The 14942-nt window shown below is 32.0% G+C and overlaps 1 protein-coding gene and 1 long non-coding RNA gene across 2 annotated transcripts; one reads left to right on the top strand and one right to left on the bottom strand.

The window, feature by feature from the left end:
- Positions 1–478: 478 nt before the first annotated feature.
- Positions 479–1667, top strand: LOC146902705 (uncharacterized). The gene is made up of 2 exons (XR_015021459.1): positions 479–1026; positions 1298–1667. It is a non-coding gene; the product is annotated as an uncharacterized LOC146902705 (long non-coding RNA).
- Positions 1668–13194: 11527 nt separating this feature from the next.
- LOC146902704 (uncharacterized) lies at positions 13195–14148 on the bottom strand. Its single transcript, XM_085732567.1, has one exon. The coding sequence runs from the start codon at positions 14052–14054 to the stop codon at positions 13275–13277; it is 780 nt and encodes a 259-aa protein (XP_085588693.1). The 5' UTR covers positions 14055–14148; the 3' UTR covers positions 13195–13274.
- Between the last annotated feature and the right edge of the window lie 794 nt (positions 14149–14942).

Raw genomic sequence — 14942 nt, 5'->3', positions numbered from 1 at the left:
AACATGCCACTAGCTAAAGAAACTAATGGATAGAGTATTATAATATTGTGATGAAGTAACATATTAATTGCCCTGCATATATATAAGTAACTAGTAGTAGCCGTAACCATTTGGTTGGAGGGAATAAATGGGATTTAATTAGATCAAATCATCTTTTATTTTTATATTTGGCTCGATGGGTAGCTAAAAAGGAATTATAAAAAACTATAGCTAGAGGTTGGTCATAAAATTGAATAATCATTGGAGTATACATATATTACCTAGACATGTGACACTGTTTCCTAGCTTTCTTCACTGACCTCCAGGGACCTCATCCATCATGTGAAGTTAAGTGCAACACAATGGAATCAGAGTATGGGACATGGGTTTCATATACTTAATAAATCTTCTCCATCAATTTGGAAGTTGGTCAAAGTTGAGAAGCAATGAACTTTCACCTATTAAATGTAAAGGGTAAGAAAAAATGGAACTAATCTTTTATATCTAATCCTAGCTGACATCCAAACCCTAATTCCAACCCTAAACCTAAATTTTTTGGCTCCAATCAATTTCAGCCGTTAGATCATTGTAATTAGGGGAGGTTAGCACATCAGCCGTTGATCAAATCTCACTCCTTGAAAATTGATACACAGTGCATAGGAAACAAAAGAGCTCCTGATAACAAAACAAAACACACGCGTTTTCTCTTTCCCAAAACAAGCACGCGTTTCTTCTTCTTGCTCTCTCTCTCTCTCTCACTATGTTCTTTCACTGTTCCGATCTCTTTCTGCACCTTGGTCCTCTCAATCTCCAATTCCATCATCCCCATCGTTCTTCCACCTACCCGATCTGGTGACCGTCGTCCTCCTCCACCCCAGATTTGTCGACGACGACGATGGCTTCCAGCGGTGGCGGCGACTGTCATGGCAGACACAGTGAGAGAGGACTATTCTTTCCATCTTCATTGTTCCCTTTCCATCTCTCTCATCCAATCTTCTTCCTTCAATTAGCCAGCAAGCAATTGAGCCAAAGGAACCAATGTGTTTGGTAATCATCTTCTTTCTTTTGTGTATTTGATGTTCAATTTACTTCATCCAATTTTATTACTTTAGTAAATGTTGCATATAAGTTATACAAATTATTTATAGTATACAATTTTGCATAATATGATACATGAATTATGGTTAATTGTGGTGTCTATATTTGATTTTAGGGACTAAAATTTAGGACGTCCTAAAAAGTTGGTCTTTTGGTTGTTTAATTTGCATATATGCATCTAATATTGGCTCTCTGTTTTTTTAATCGTTTAATGTTGCAGGTGTTTGAAATAAATGGTTATTTGCTATATGACTGAATTTCATTGAGACAATAATAGATGGAAAGTTTCCAGCTAAATTATGATTTGGTTCTGGAATAGGTTCTCTTATTCCAGGGATTTTCTGCAAATCGTGCTCTGACCCCAGGTATTTTCTGTAGAGTTTGGATGAATTCCAAAATTTTAGTGTTTCTGTTAGTTCTGCATGTTGGTTGATTAAAAGCCAAATCACTGTATTTCAGAAAAAGTTTCATGTAATCATGTTTCATATGTGATAATGATAGATATCAGTTTAATCAAATTTGATTCTAAATATGAGCTTTAATTTGGCAACTATATGGTGTATAAATAAAATAGTGCAATTGGGTTTTTAGGTACTGCAGCTTTGAACCAATCAATCTGCTTGATTTGTCGTTGTTAATTTTTGTATTGCAAAGTTTTTAGCTTTGATAAAAATAGTTGAAGAACTAAACGGGGCTGTGAATTTCTGTTTTATATAATTTCTAGCATGAGATGATGTGTTTTTTCAGTGTGTTTGTTCATGATGTTTAACTCTGTATTTCAAAAAAAAAAAATTGTTACTTATGGTGGTTGTTTTGGTTTTTGTTCTAATCATGGCAAATTTGAGTTCGGTGTTTCAAAGTGAGCTTAAAAATCTATAGAAAGAGGCTGTGAGACCAAAACAATTCACTTGCTTTTTGAATTTTCTTAGAGTTTGGTGTTCTATGTTAAAAAAAATTAAAACCACTACCATATGATGAAGTCAAGTGTTGTTTGATAGGAAGATATCTTTGTAATCGAAGACGTCTTACTTGATGCCACTGTGTTTATTGTTATGTTAGATTACTATCATATCCTATGATTGATTATTTCCCTATATTAAATGTTGAGTGTTACTTTTCCCACCCTATGGCCTTTTCCCTCCCCCTTTCTTTTATTTCTTGGGTTCACTCTCTATGGTGGTTATAAATGAAATATGATTCAATACCCTATTTAATTTTATGTTACAATAGAATAGGTTATAGAGTCTTATGACATTTGGGTGAGGTTTTCTTTTCTTTTTTCAAATCATGTAATTTCAATTCACTATCATTATTTATCTTTTACATCTAATTTCAAATCATTATTTGTAATCTATAACTCCTCCATTGTAGATCTAATGACATTTGAATCCTCTGAAATGTCATGCATGAACCATAATCTACAATATAAATAAATCACACTCCTTTCATTCTATAGTACATGTGGCATGTTATTGGCCTAATTTGCATTTAATAATTTTCTAATTCAATGCATAAGTATAAAAAGTCTAATGAAATGAAATTGTTAAAGGAATATCTTCTCTTCTTCAATGAAAATTAATATGCAAATCAAATCATATAAAAGTCAAAATAACAAATTTTAAATTTGGTCAAAACAAAAACTAGCATTAATGTATGGTAAAAAAAAAAATACTCTAATCACAGAGTAATTCAAAATTGGCATAAATTTTGCATATCAAAATAAATGACAACAATTATAAGAAATGTGAATGTATTTAAATACCACCGCCGACGCTCAACTGAGTATTCTCCATTTCTGATAGGAAAATAGTAGTGACACAACTAAGTATTCCTTAAATCTATTTTTTTTAATTTGTTTGTTTTCCATTTTACCTTTTCTATTCAAGGTTATTATATTTGTTTTTACTCTTTTTTGTGAGCTTCAATCTTAACGTCAAGGAGATATTTTTAATTTGTTTGATGATGAGGGGTTTCAAATACATGTGTTACTGCTACCTTCCACCATATCAAGTATTTAGACATTAGATAGAAAGGTAACAACTTTATTTTCAATTCATTTAATTGACTTTTTTCTCTCTTCAAATTGTCTAATAGAGAAATTGGTAAATGTCATTGCGAAGAGCAATAATGATAGTCTAAGCGTGTAAACCAAAGCAGCAAAGAAGTGTCTAACATTGATTAAGGGTGCTAAGATATCAAACATGGAATTTGAAGAAGAGGATAAAAACGTTATCATACACGAAAGGGTTCACACCATGATTGTAAAGATTTTCAGAGCAGATAAAAATTATATCAAGAGTTTTGTTCCGAATTTAAAATTTGGAGATATTTTTTGAAAGAAAATTTGGAGAATTAGGTCAAAAGATGAATAAAATAAAAAGGAACATCGCCTTTGAAAACTAACACCTCTATTTCCATTAATCACCTTCCCATCAATCGGTACACTAAAAAAAATGAAGGAATTGAAAACAAGTGAGCCTTCATATTTCGTATGTATGTCATTGCGGTAAATACCTCAATTTTTTTAGATTATTAAAATGTAAAACAAAATTCTAGATTATTAAAATGCAAAAAAAAAACGGAAAGAGTGATTATATAAAAATTAACATTGAACAAAATAACTTTGCAGAGAGTTATTGTGGTTATACTCAAATGGGAACTTCAAGTTTTTGATATAGCTTTTTCAATAAAAGATTTTATGATAAACGCAAGATAATCATAAAAAATAATCCATCCAAAATTCCAAGACAATAAAAATGTAAACTAACCAAAATCCTCCATGATAAAACAATTAAAATATATTTTATCTAAGATCATAAATGGAAATGTGCTCAAGGGTTTTCAAAGAAATTGATGGGTTTCGAAAAATTGGAGAAGAAATTTCTAATCAAGGGATGATATAACGGCGACATTGGGTGGTGCAGCGATGCAGCCACGACGAATCTCACGGCTAAACAGGGGAAGGTGTGTATCTCGCAGTGGAGATCCCTTCATGTACTATTTTAAGGTTTAAAATTTTGGTTTCTACAGACTCATAAAATCGATGTAAGAGATTAGAGGAAATAGTTTCTTTAATTTCTTTAAGAAGGAAAGGAGATAAGATTAAATGAGAGACTCTACAAAATGTGCACCACCCAAAGTGATCACTCCCAATGTAATCAATATAGTGGCGTTAAAGCATAAAAAAATGGGGTGGTAATTAATTTTACGCGTGTTAAAAAAATGCAGCATCACATTCACATCACATGCTAATTAGGCATAGTATTAGTGAGAAAGGCTACAAGTACAACATGCATTATAATGGTAATTACCATGAGGATTTTGAAAGAACAACGGTTAATATGTGTGTTGATTGAAATTTAAAAATCACATTCCTCTATGAAATAATATATTAAGGGGCCACTAATTTGGTGGTTTAGGAAGGAAAAAACTAGGGTTTAAGGAAGAAATGTTGGATGACTTATTAGGATTTTAAAATAAGTGAAGTGATGCATAGTTGAATATGTTGATTTGGAAGTGATGAAACTAATATTGATTAGATGATAAAATTGGAAAATAAATAATTAACATTACATTGAAAATTAAAAGGGTAATTTTTTTTGGGATAAATTAATAAAAAAAAATGAGTCGCTCATTGTATGATTGACGCAGTACATTTCATCCAAACTATTTGGTATAGTCAACATTTATTATATTTATACAAAAAAATGTAGAATTTCACATCGTAGAACATAATATTTTTTTATTTTTTTGAGTGAACTACTTACCCATACATTTGTATAATTGTTTCAAAGACAATGATTGTTTTGCAATTTATTCTATATTGAGAGATAAAGGTGCAATTACAAACAAAACATGTAAAAGAGAAATGAATGAAGAAAAAATCAGTCATAATAAATGAATCTTTCACACAAAAGTTGTCTATTCAGATAAATAGAGGTGCAGTTACATCCAAAATGTGAATGCTCACCTATCAATTGATTGTCGTTGGGGCATACGTATTAGAGTTATGAATCTGATGGAAGAGTTTATATCATGCACTCTATGAATTGATGAAGCTAAAACGGCGAAATCAGAAGCAAATCATGATGCTCTACATTTTTTCCGAACCGGTAGGAAGCACAAACTTGATAATCAAATTGGATGGGGAAGTTGTAACATAAGAAACTCAATTGAAAAATTTTGTTGTTTTTTATTTGTAAAATTTAGCAAAATAATATCAAAAAATTACAAAGGAAAATTATAATGTTAGGTTTATGTTAGCATGTCATTCGCAAGAAGGGAAATGTTACATCACATGTGTTGACTAGGATAGTAATGAATAAGTTGATTTATTATTTTGTATCTACTCTTTCATATGATATTGTTCTATATGGATTGATATTTTGACCCTGATATTTAATCTCTATTTTGCACTTATTTTAAAAAATTGTTAGTTTATATGACGATACGAAGAGTGCGCTAGAGGTGGGGTGAATAATATTTTTCGATTTTAAAAGAGTTTGCAAAAGCGTGAGTTAAAATACGATTATGACTATCGGATTGTGCTTGATTATGATGATATGAATAAAGAAATGAAATGAAATAAAGATTCAAATATGAATGAGAAGCTCACTATTGAATCATATTATACCATTCAACAATCAATACACACATGCAAATCACAAAACTAAACTATCTCAAACCAAACTTATTAACAATAAATCTCACTAACAACTAATTAACACGTGGTATATGAAGTAATTGTTTGAAGTTTACTTTCAACTTTGATTGTGAGAAAATTAAATTGGTAAAATCTTTAATAAAATTGAGATTAGATTTTGGTAAATTGTAAACTCATAATCAAACAATGATCACTTCACACAATGAATTCATATACACAAATATAATGTTGAAATCAAAAGGACATGGAAGAGAAGAAGACCGACATTTATATAGGGTCCTCCTTTTCGTCCTCGCTAAAGGTATGTCCTCTCTTCGTGATAGAAAACGCCACTATCACGTTCTTCCACTGTGATGAAAAAATGTTTACAAGTGCATGATTACAAATATTCCTTTGATTCCCTAATCTTCTATGCTAAGAAATCACGCCAAATCCAATATTCAAGACCTCTTGAAATTGGACACCCACAAGATCTTCGAATCTGAAGCTTTGATCCCCTTGAATCATTGTGTAGATGAGAAACAACCCCTAAAACACTTGGAGGTGAAAAGTGCCTTATTTTCTTCAAGTCTTTGATCTTCCAGCAATACCCTTGAGAGAAACAAAACTACAATTCCTATAGCACCCTAATGATTTACACCTCACACTCTACAAAGATCTTAGAAAAAAGTGTTTAATCTTAAGAAGATGTAGAGAGAGAGAGAGAGAGAGAGAGAGAGTTTGGAGAATTTAGAGTCTATATGCAAAATGTTTTAATGAATAAAAAATGTGTGGGTATGAGATATATGTGTGAGTGAAAATAGTTGATTTTAGTCGAAAAACAACGCAATAATATGATTCACAAAAAGCTTGATATGATTCAAATAGTGTAAAATGAGATAATCTGAACATCATGAAGATTGATACGGATCACTAGATACCAATCAGACAATTTTCAGATGAAGGTTAAATCGATTCAAACTTCCAAAGGCAAGAGTTTGAATTGTATCATGAAACCCATATGAAGATTGAAACGAATCAAAGAATATTGATATGTATCAATCAGGCCAAAATCTTGGACAGAGGGCTAAACTGAATCGTATCAAAGATTTAAAGAAAAACATTGAATCGTATCAAAATGTCATTTTAGAGGACCAAGTGAACCTGCGGGCATGATTGATACGAATCAACACAATGTTTCGTATCAAATGACTAAAATAATAAGTTCTAACAAGACTTGATTCACAAGAAACTTCTAAACACAATTTTAACACATGATGACAGCACTAATGTAGAGAACCTGAGATCATAGATTGTGTAGGATGTTTTCACCACAAAGCTATTTAATCATAAAAACATAATCAACATTTAAATAAAAACATCATTAACACCTAAACTAAGAGGCGATCCACAAAAATGATATTAAAATTGGGCCAATGCTATCATCCAAATGACCCAATATTTACTTATATCTTTTAAAAAAATTATTCAATATACATTAGATAATTAATAACTAATTATATTCATACAAGAATATGCTACTACATATCAACCAATAGTGTGTGAGACTAATATATATTTTTCATTATAAATCTAATTTATGTTAAATCATGTTTTATAATACCTGTCTATTTTTAGTTAAAATCTTTTTAAAATATGTGCGGTGAATCTATAACATAAAATTAAATTATTTTTTAAGGGGTAATAGTCACTTTGGTCTCTGAAATTGTAATGAGTAGTCAAAATAGTCCTTCAATGTATCAAAACTTCAAAGTAGTCCCTGATTGTGCATTTTGTTAGTCAAAACAGTCCTTAATGTTAGAATATTTCATTAATATTGTCGGATTAGTCCTCCAATATATTTACTTATTGTCATATTAGTCCTTATAAGTACATGTTTATTATCATTTTAGTCCCTATATGAAAAGAGTTATTGTGAACATTGAGAGGTTATTTTAGTGTCAAGGATTATTTTGACTAACAGAATGCACAATCAGGGACTATTTTGAAATTTTGATACAATGAAGGACTAAAATGACTAATCATTACATATTCAGGGACTAAAGTGACTATTACCCCTATTTTTTAATAATGATTTATTTACCGTGCTTGGCACGGGCTCCATACTAGTTTCCAATATTTTTATCGTTGCAATAGATAAGATGATACCTACCAAATGTATCCATTCCTTTTCGGTCTGCAGCATATGGAAGAAATAAGAATGACAGGTAAATAAAAATTGTTCTCTAAAAAAAAAAAGGTAAATAAAAATTGTTTAACAAATAAAATGTTTATTTTCATAGTCAGGGCCGGACCTTGGAGTGTGCAAACTGCTCAATGGAACTGGGCCTCCCCGAGGTTTGGGACTCACAAAAAAATTGTAGTCCAGTAGCATTATTAAGTGTTGAGTGTTACTTTTCCCACCTTATGGCCTTCTCCCGCGCCCTGTAAAATTTTCAAAAATGTCCTTGTGCATTCCGGATTTTAAAATCAGGATTCATGTTTACTATTTCGGATTTTATAATCCGGACAATTCTTATGTATAATCAGTCATCAGACTTTCTTACATTTCAGCAATTCTGAGTTTTGCTTTTAAAAACAACAAAAAAACTAAGTAAAAAATGCTAAAAATCTGTCAAATAAAATCATAAAAATATAAAAATAGCACCAAAAAAAATTTTAAAAATCAAATAAAACTAATGAAATTTTTTTTGGATTTTTCTGAGTATATGAAAAATTTAAAAAAAATGAAAAATTGGTCTAAACGATGGAATTTTGGATTTTGAGGGGCGGAGTCCCGTAAGAAGTCCCTTTTACGGGAGTCATGGTCCTTAAATTTTTTCTGATTTTCTGGGGAAGTTTCGGAGCAATCTGATCAAGTAGCCCGAAAACCTGATTTTTGACTAAGAACAGGTAACAATGACCCAAAAACAGAAGGATGAGAGTTAGGAAGATTAATATTGTCCCTAAAATGACTATCCATGTTACAAACACGTTTAGAATTTGTGCTGATACAGTTCGGATTATATAATCCGAACTGTTTTACCTTGAAAAAGGGTGTTTAGGGGGTTTTCGGATTATGTAATCCGGAAACATCATGTATCGCGCCCTATTTTTTGAAGTTTCCGGATTACAAAATCCGGAAAAATCCGTTACTCATTTTTTCATCCTTTAACAAAAGAAAACACCTTTCCAGATTATAAAATCCGAAAACTCAAGGGCATTTTTGGAAAAAATAGGGCGCGCGAGGAAACCCACAGGGTGGGAAATGTAAATCCCTTAAGTGTTAGGTGATCTTTTTTTTTTAGGGTGGTTTGAGGTTCCTCATGTATACGGTAGTGATTTTCACCTTTGGATGTACCGTATATATACGACACCTTGTATTTATCTTTTAAAAAATTTAAATAGAACATCGTTATTTTAAAAAAAAATACATTTTATTTTATTATGGACATCTTTTCACTTACAGAACCGAGCCTCCAGATTCGTAGGAACGACCTGACAGTGATACATGTTATATCAACAATTAGGAATGAGAGTGCACCATACTAGTTGAACATGTCTGGCATCTTGTTCATAACCGCGTAAACTGTAATGGGGAAGTTTTGACTTAAAACTAGCCTTAACACCTTTCATCATTAATGAAGTTTGGAAATAATGTAGGTTGTCCTTTTTTATTCAGAAATATTTTTCAAACTATGTACACATTTATTAGAGAAGAAAGAGATATAAATGACCAGTGGGGGTTTAGTCTTGCGGGAACGACGACCATACTCCCACAATATGGTGGAATAGTTTCCCACAAGCAAGGCTGACAATGAACCGAACCAACTCGAATATAGTTCGGAACTCGATTCGATATTTAACTCGTTGAGTTTGGTTCATGAACTAAACTTGGAGCTGGAAATTAAGTTCGTTAACTAAATGAGCTGAACTTGAATTATACATAGTTCGGCTCGTTTGGTTTATGGATTAGCTCGATAATTTATATATATAATTTTCTTAATTCTTTTCTCTAGCTTTTTTTCTCAATATATCTACCATGGCAGCCATTAATTTTCTTAATTCCTTCCTCTAGCTTTTTCATTGTGTTTGGATATTTGTTTTTTTTAGCAGGAACCGATGAAAATGAGTCGTGACTCATTTTTGCCCCACCCCACCGTTTGTTTTGTAAAACTTGGTTTCTATGTTCTTGACTTCTTTTTTCTCTCCCTTTTTCATGATGTTTTTTTTATCTTGTCTAGTAAATAAACCAATAGAATTACATATTTGTTGGAAGATGGCTTACCACCAAATTGGAATAAGGAGGAAGAAAGCTGTTGGCGTATGAATTCACATTTGTAAAGAGATACAAGTTGTTTCAAACACATACAGAGTAGTAGTAGCTAATAGTCCCACATCGGCAATTTAGTCAACATTGAGAGATGTGAGAAACTATAAATAAATAGTGCACTACACAATTAAAATTACTCCCTCTGTCCCTATAAAGTATAAACCCCTTTTGTTTTTTTTTCACATTTCTTAAAAAAAAAGTTGTTAGTGTAATTACCAAATTGTCTACTTTATGTGTTAACATTACCAAATTATCCTTTGTTTTTATGTGTATTAAATTTGACTTTTTATATTTGTAGATAAGTTAGTAGTATTAATTAAGGGTATGTTTAGGAAAAAAATAATAAATGCATCTAGGAATTTGAAAAGGGGTTTACATTTAGGTGCAAATTTTTAATCAAATGGGTGTTTACATATAGGGACGGAGGGAGTAGTTATGTATTGTACTCTCAGTCTCAGTCACGGTAAGTATTTCACTTTTTTCAAAGTGATAATCATTTCCAAGTCAGTTGAAAAGTTTTACTCCTTCCGTTTTAAAATGAGTTTCGTTTTAGATTGTTACACACATATTAAGAAATACAATAATGTTATCTATAGACATGACATTTTTACTAAAATAGCCTTGTTAACTATTGGTGCATTTCCCATCATTATAAATTAAAGTAAAATATGGTACTTTGGAAGTAGTGTGCATAATAATAATTTAGGGGTACTATTGGGAAAAAGTAATTAATAGTGCATTGGAAACTGAAAGTGACATTCATTTTGAAACAAATTTTTTTGGCTAAAACGACACTCATTTTGAAACGGAGGGAGTAATATTTTTTCCTTTCTAGTTTTTCCTTGAGAAATGATATTTGTACAACCATTTTATGACAACTTTTAGACAATTTTCTCTCTCATACTCACATTATATTCTTACACTCTCTCTTTCTTTTTCTCTCTCCATTGTTTTTGATCAATGAAAAGAGTGAAAATGCTGGTTGTCAAATAGGTTGTACCAAATGGTTGTTAAAATATCATTTGCTCTTTTTCCTTTCTTTATGGAGTATATTACATTTGATGTGACGTTGGTATCATCTCTCTCGTCATCATGAACCAAGAGCTTATCCGCACAAAGCATCAAAATAACATGTTATGACTACAAGACATACAACAATGTGTCCATTTAGGAGTAGCTCAACCATGATAAAAAAAAAAAAAAAGGCAATGACTTCCATCATATGATCAACTAGTGGAACACGGATCCTTTGATTTTCCAGCATATAGGCATCGTTTGTTTCCGCAGAAAGTGAAAGGATGGATAGATGAGAGGATTGAAAGTTTGTGGGAAAACGTATTTCCATTGTTTGGTATGCATGTCAGAAAGGATGGAAAGCCCTCAGATTGGTGGGTCCCGCGCCTGAAAACTTTCCTTCCCATGGAGCGCGGAAACATGATGTAAATCTCCCATATGATGAATTGACTAAAACACCCTCATTTGTTGAGCAAATTATTTTTGGGCCGTGCATGTTCTCTTTCTTTTCTTCAATTAAGATGCTTTTCACTTCAAGGCTTCAGACATGTTGTTTTTTTTTATTTTTTTTTTTTATAACTTTTTCAAAAATATTACCGTCTTTTTTAAAGTATATATAGATAGCATCAAGTATTATCTCTAAATACAAAGGTTATCCTTAAAAAAACACTAAAAACAAAGGCTATTTATGTCATTTCATAAATATATATATATCTTTCTTTCTTTTCACTTTCTTTTCACTTTCATTCATACCAAACAACTAAACAATCATCCCACTTTCCACACACTTTCTACTCACTTTCTATCCTTCAACAATCTTTCCTTTCACTATCTTTCCTTTCACTTTCTATTGTCATCCAAACATACCCATAGCGTCAATGGATATATCTATTCTTACACAAGTTTGTAAAATAGCTATAATTACGAATTAAAAATGAACATTGCAGATAGAAATAACTATTACAACACAAATTATCTTTTTTTAGGGAACTTTTTTTTTTCCTCTTGATTTTAGGGAACTTACAATATAAATAATAAAAACGGAAAGACGGATACATATTCTTTTATTGCATTTTTCTTCAAAAAAATATTCTTTTATTGCATTTATATTTCATGTATCACATTTTTTTAATTAATTCTTTTTTTTTTGTGTTTTATAGTATCTATATTTTCTAAACTTTTTTTAAATTTGAATTTAAAAAAAAAACAATTGATATTGAGAGAAAATTTGCAACACAAAAAAAAATCATAATTAATTCGTCCCTCATCAAAAAATTCTAATTTATGTGGAAAATTATATTTTAAGGTTTTAAACATGACTGCAAAAAATGGTGAAAAAATTCAACTTTTAAGTCACTTTTCTTTACTTTATGTCTACGACAAAATACGGCGTCACGAATAGGAAAATTCTCTCTTCCTTAATAAAAAAAACCTCAAATTACATGATTAGAGTCTGTGTTTTTCCTATATGGTAATTTTTCAAATTTTACATATTACAAGGTCATTTTGTGCGATTAACCCTACTTTTTAAAAACAATGTCTAAAATTGAATCTATAAATTATTGAATATCAATAGTTTATAACTTATAACAAACATATCCTATATAAAAATATAAGGGGTGTTCTGACTCATCAATCCCTACTCGAATGATTCTTAAACATTTTAATGGTTTATAATTATAATTAGAGATATTGTAAAAAACAAAGAATTATAATTAGAATGATACTCACCGAATTTTCTCCCCTTCCTACAAATAAACTAAGCATATAATAACATGATATAGTACATGAAACTACCTCTGAAAAATCTTTATTTTCTATTTTAAAATAACATTACAGATATGCATCCAAAAAGACCAAAAAAAACAAGCCAAACAATATATGTTTTACCCTTATATTATACTTTTTACACTATACACATGATTTATTAGGTAAGAAGTTACTTATACCATTTTTCTGTTATGGCCTTAGAATTTTCATTCAAGTATAAATAGAAATCGATCTTCTACGAAAATGGAAATCACAAGATTTATTGTGCTTTGATTTGTAAGAATTTGGCGGTACAAGTGGAGATGCATAAAATATTTTAAAATTTGCATCAACTTTACCAATTGAACAAGATCGTGTGTCATATTTAATAAGAAGTTGCATTTATTTCATTACTTTCAAGAATAACACATTACATAATAGGATTAAAAATATTTTAACTCAAACCCTATCACCGCCAGCACCGCCTCCAAAACCACCACCTGCGCCGCCTCCAAAGCCTCCACCAGCACCACCTCCGGCACCACCGCCAAATCCTCCACCAGCCCCTCCACCTGCACCTCCACCACCTCCAGCACCACCCCCAAAGCCTCCACCAGAACCTCCACCTACTCCACCACCCGCACCTCCACCGGCTCCAGCACCACCTCCAAAGCCTCCACCAGCACCTCCACCTGCACCCCCACCCCCACCAATTCCTCCGCCTGCACCACCACCAGAACCACCTCCAATGCCTCCACCGGCTCCTCCTCCTCCACCTACACCACCACCATTACCACCTCCGAAGCCACCTCCGGCACCTCCACCAGTTCCAGCACCACCTCCAATGCCTCCACCAGAGCCTCCTCCTCCACCTATACCACCACCGCTTCCTCCCCCGATTCCACCACCATGTCCACCTCCAATTCCACCACCACCTCCACCTAGTCCACCACCATGACCACCTCCAATTCCTCCTCCAAAACCACCACCTTTACCACCTCCATAGCCTCCACCTGCACCACCTCCAGCACCGCCTCCAAAGCCACCACCGTGTCCAAGTCCTCCTCCAACACCTCCACCACTGCCGCCACCAAAACCTCCGCCGGCACCACCACCCACGCCACCTCCACCAAAGTTGTCAACAAATTCATCTTTTTGTATTTTCCGGCATTCAGATGTTCCTATCACCAATGCAAATATCACAGCAAGTACTACAACATACTTGTGTAAATTTCCCATCTTAATTTGCACAAATTAAAACAGAAAATTGTAATAGAGCTGGAAAAACTTGATTTGCTCTTGTAATGAGAATGCTTGGCAATTGGAGTTCTATTTATAGGAGCACATGCCATTAATACACAAAGACTTAGGGGCATCTCTCATGTAGTTCTTCTGACTAATTACATGACCTAAATGTCAAACTTGTTGGAAGACAATCTATTAGCCGGTGTATTCATAATTATCATGTCCCAACCGTCAACAACCTTAGTCTTGTTCAAATACACTATTCCCGCGCACCTAGTGAAAACTGTTAAATAAGTGTAAAAGAATAGCGAAATAAAAAGAAAAGAGAGAGAAATATAGGATTTGTAATTAATCAATAATCTGATGGAAAAAAAATAGAGAGAAGAGGCTAAAAAAAAAAAAAAACTCCACGTGAAAATATTTTACTATTTGTGAAGATGTCAAGTTTTGCGAAGTGTACTAATAACATTGGAGAAGCTTGACTACAATCATTAACAATTTAGATGAAAATTATGAACGGTTTGAGTTGCAAATTACAATAATGAACATCAATCAGGAAAAAAAAACCAGTCCCTAAAACTTTTCAAATTTAAAACATTAAATTATTTTTTGTTTTATATTGAAAAACATTTTCCAGTTATTTTAATATAATAGAGTCCGAATAAAAAAAAATTAACAAGCCTGTTTCTCCTCTCCAAGTTGGTAAGAATATTAATAACCATAACAGATCTAGATCAAGGATATATATATATATATATATATATATATATATATATATATATATATATATATATATATATATATAAATATATATAGATCGACCATTAATTAATTTCTATTTTTATGTATCACCAAAAAAGGTGAACTTCTTTTTATTTTGAG

Source organism: Medicago sativa, chromosome 8, assembly GCF_051527215.1.
Source record: "Medicago sativa cultivar Bolivia chromosome 8, Bolivia_mono, whole genome shotgun sequence".
Classification (NCBI taxonomy): domain Eukaryota; kingdom Viridiplantae; phylum Streptophyta; class Magnoliopsida; order Fabales; family Fabaceae; genus Medicago; species Medicago sativa.
The sequence above is the reverse complement of the archived record's forward strand: the minus strand, read 5'-3'. Positions and strand labels throughout refer to the sequence as shown.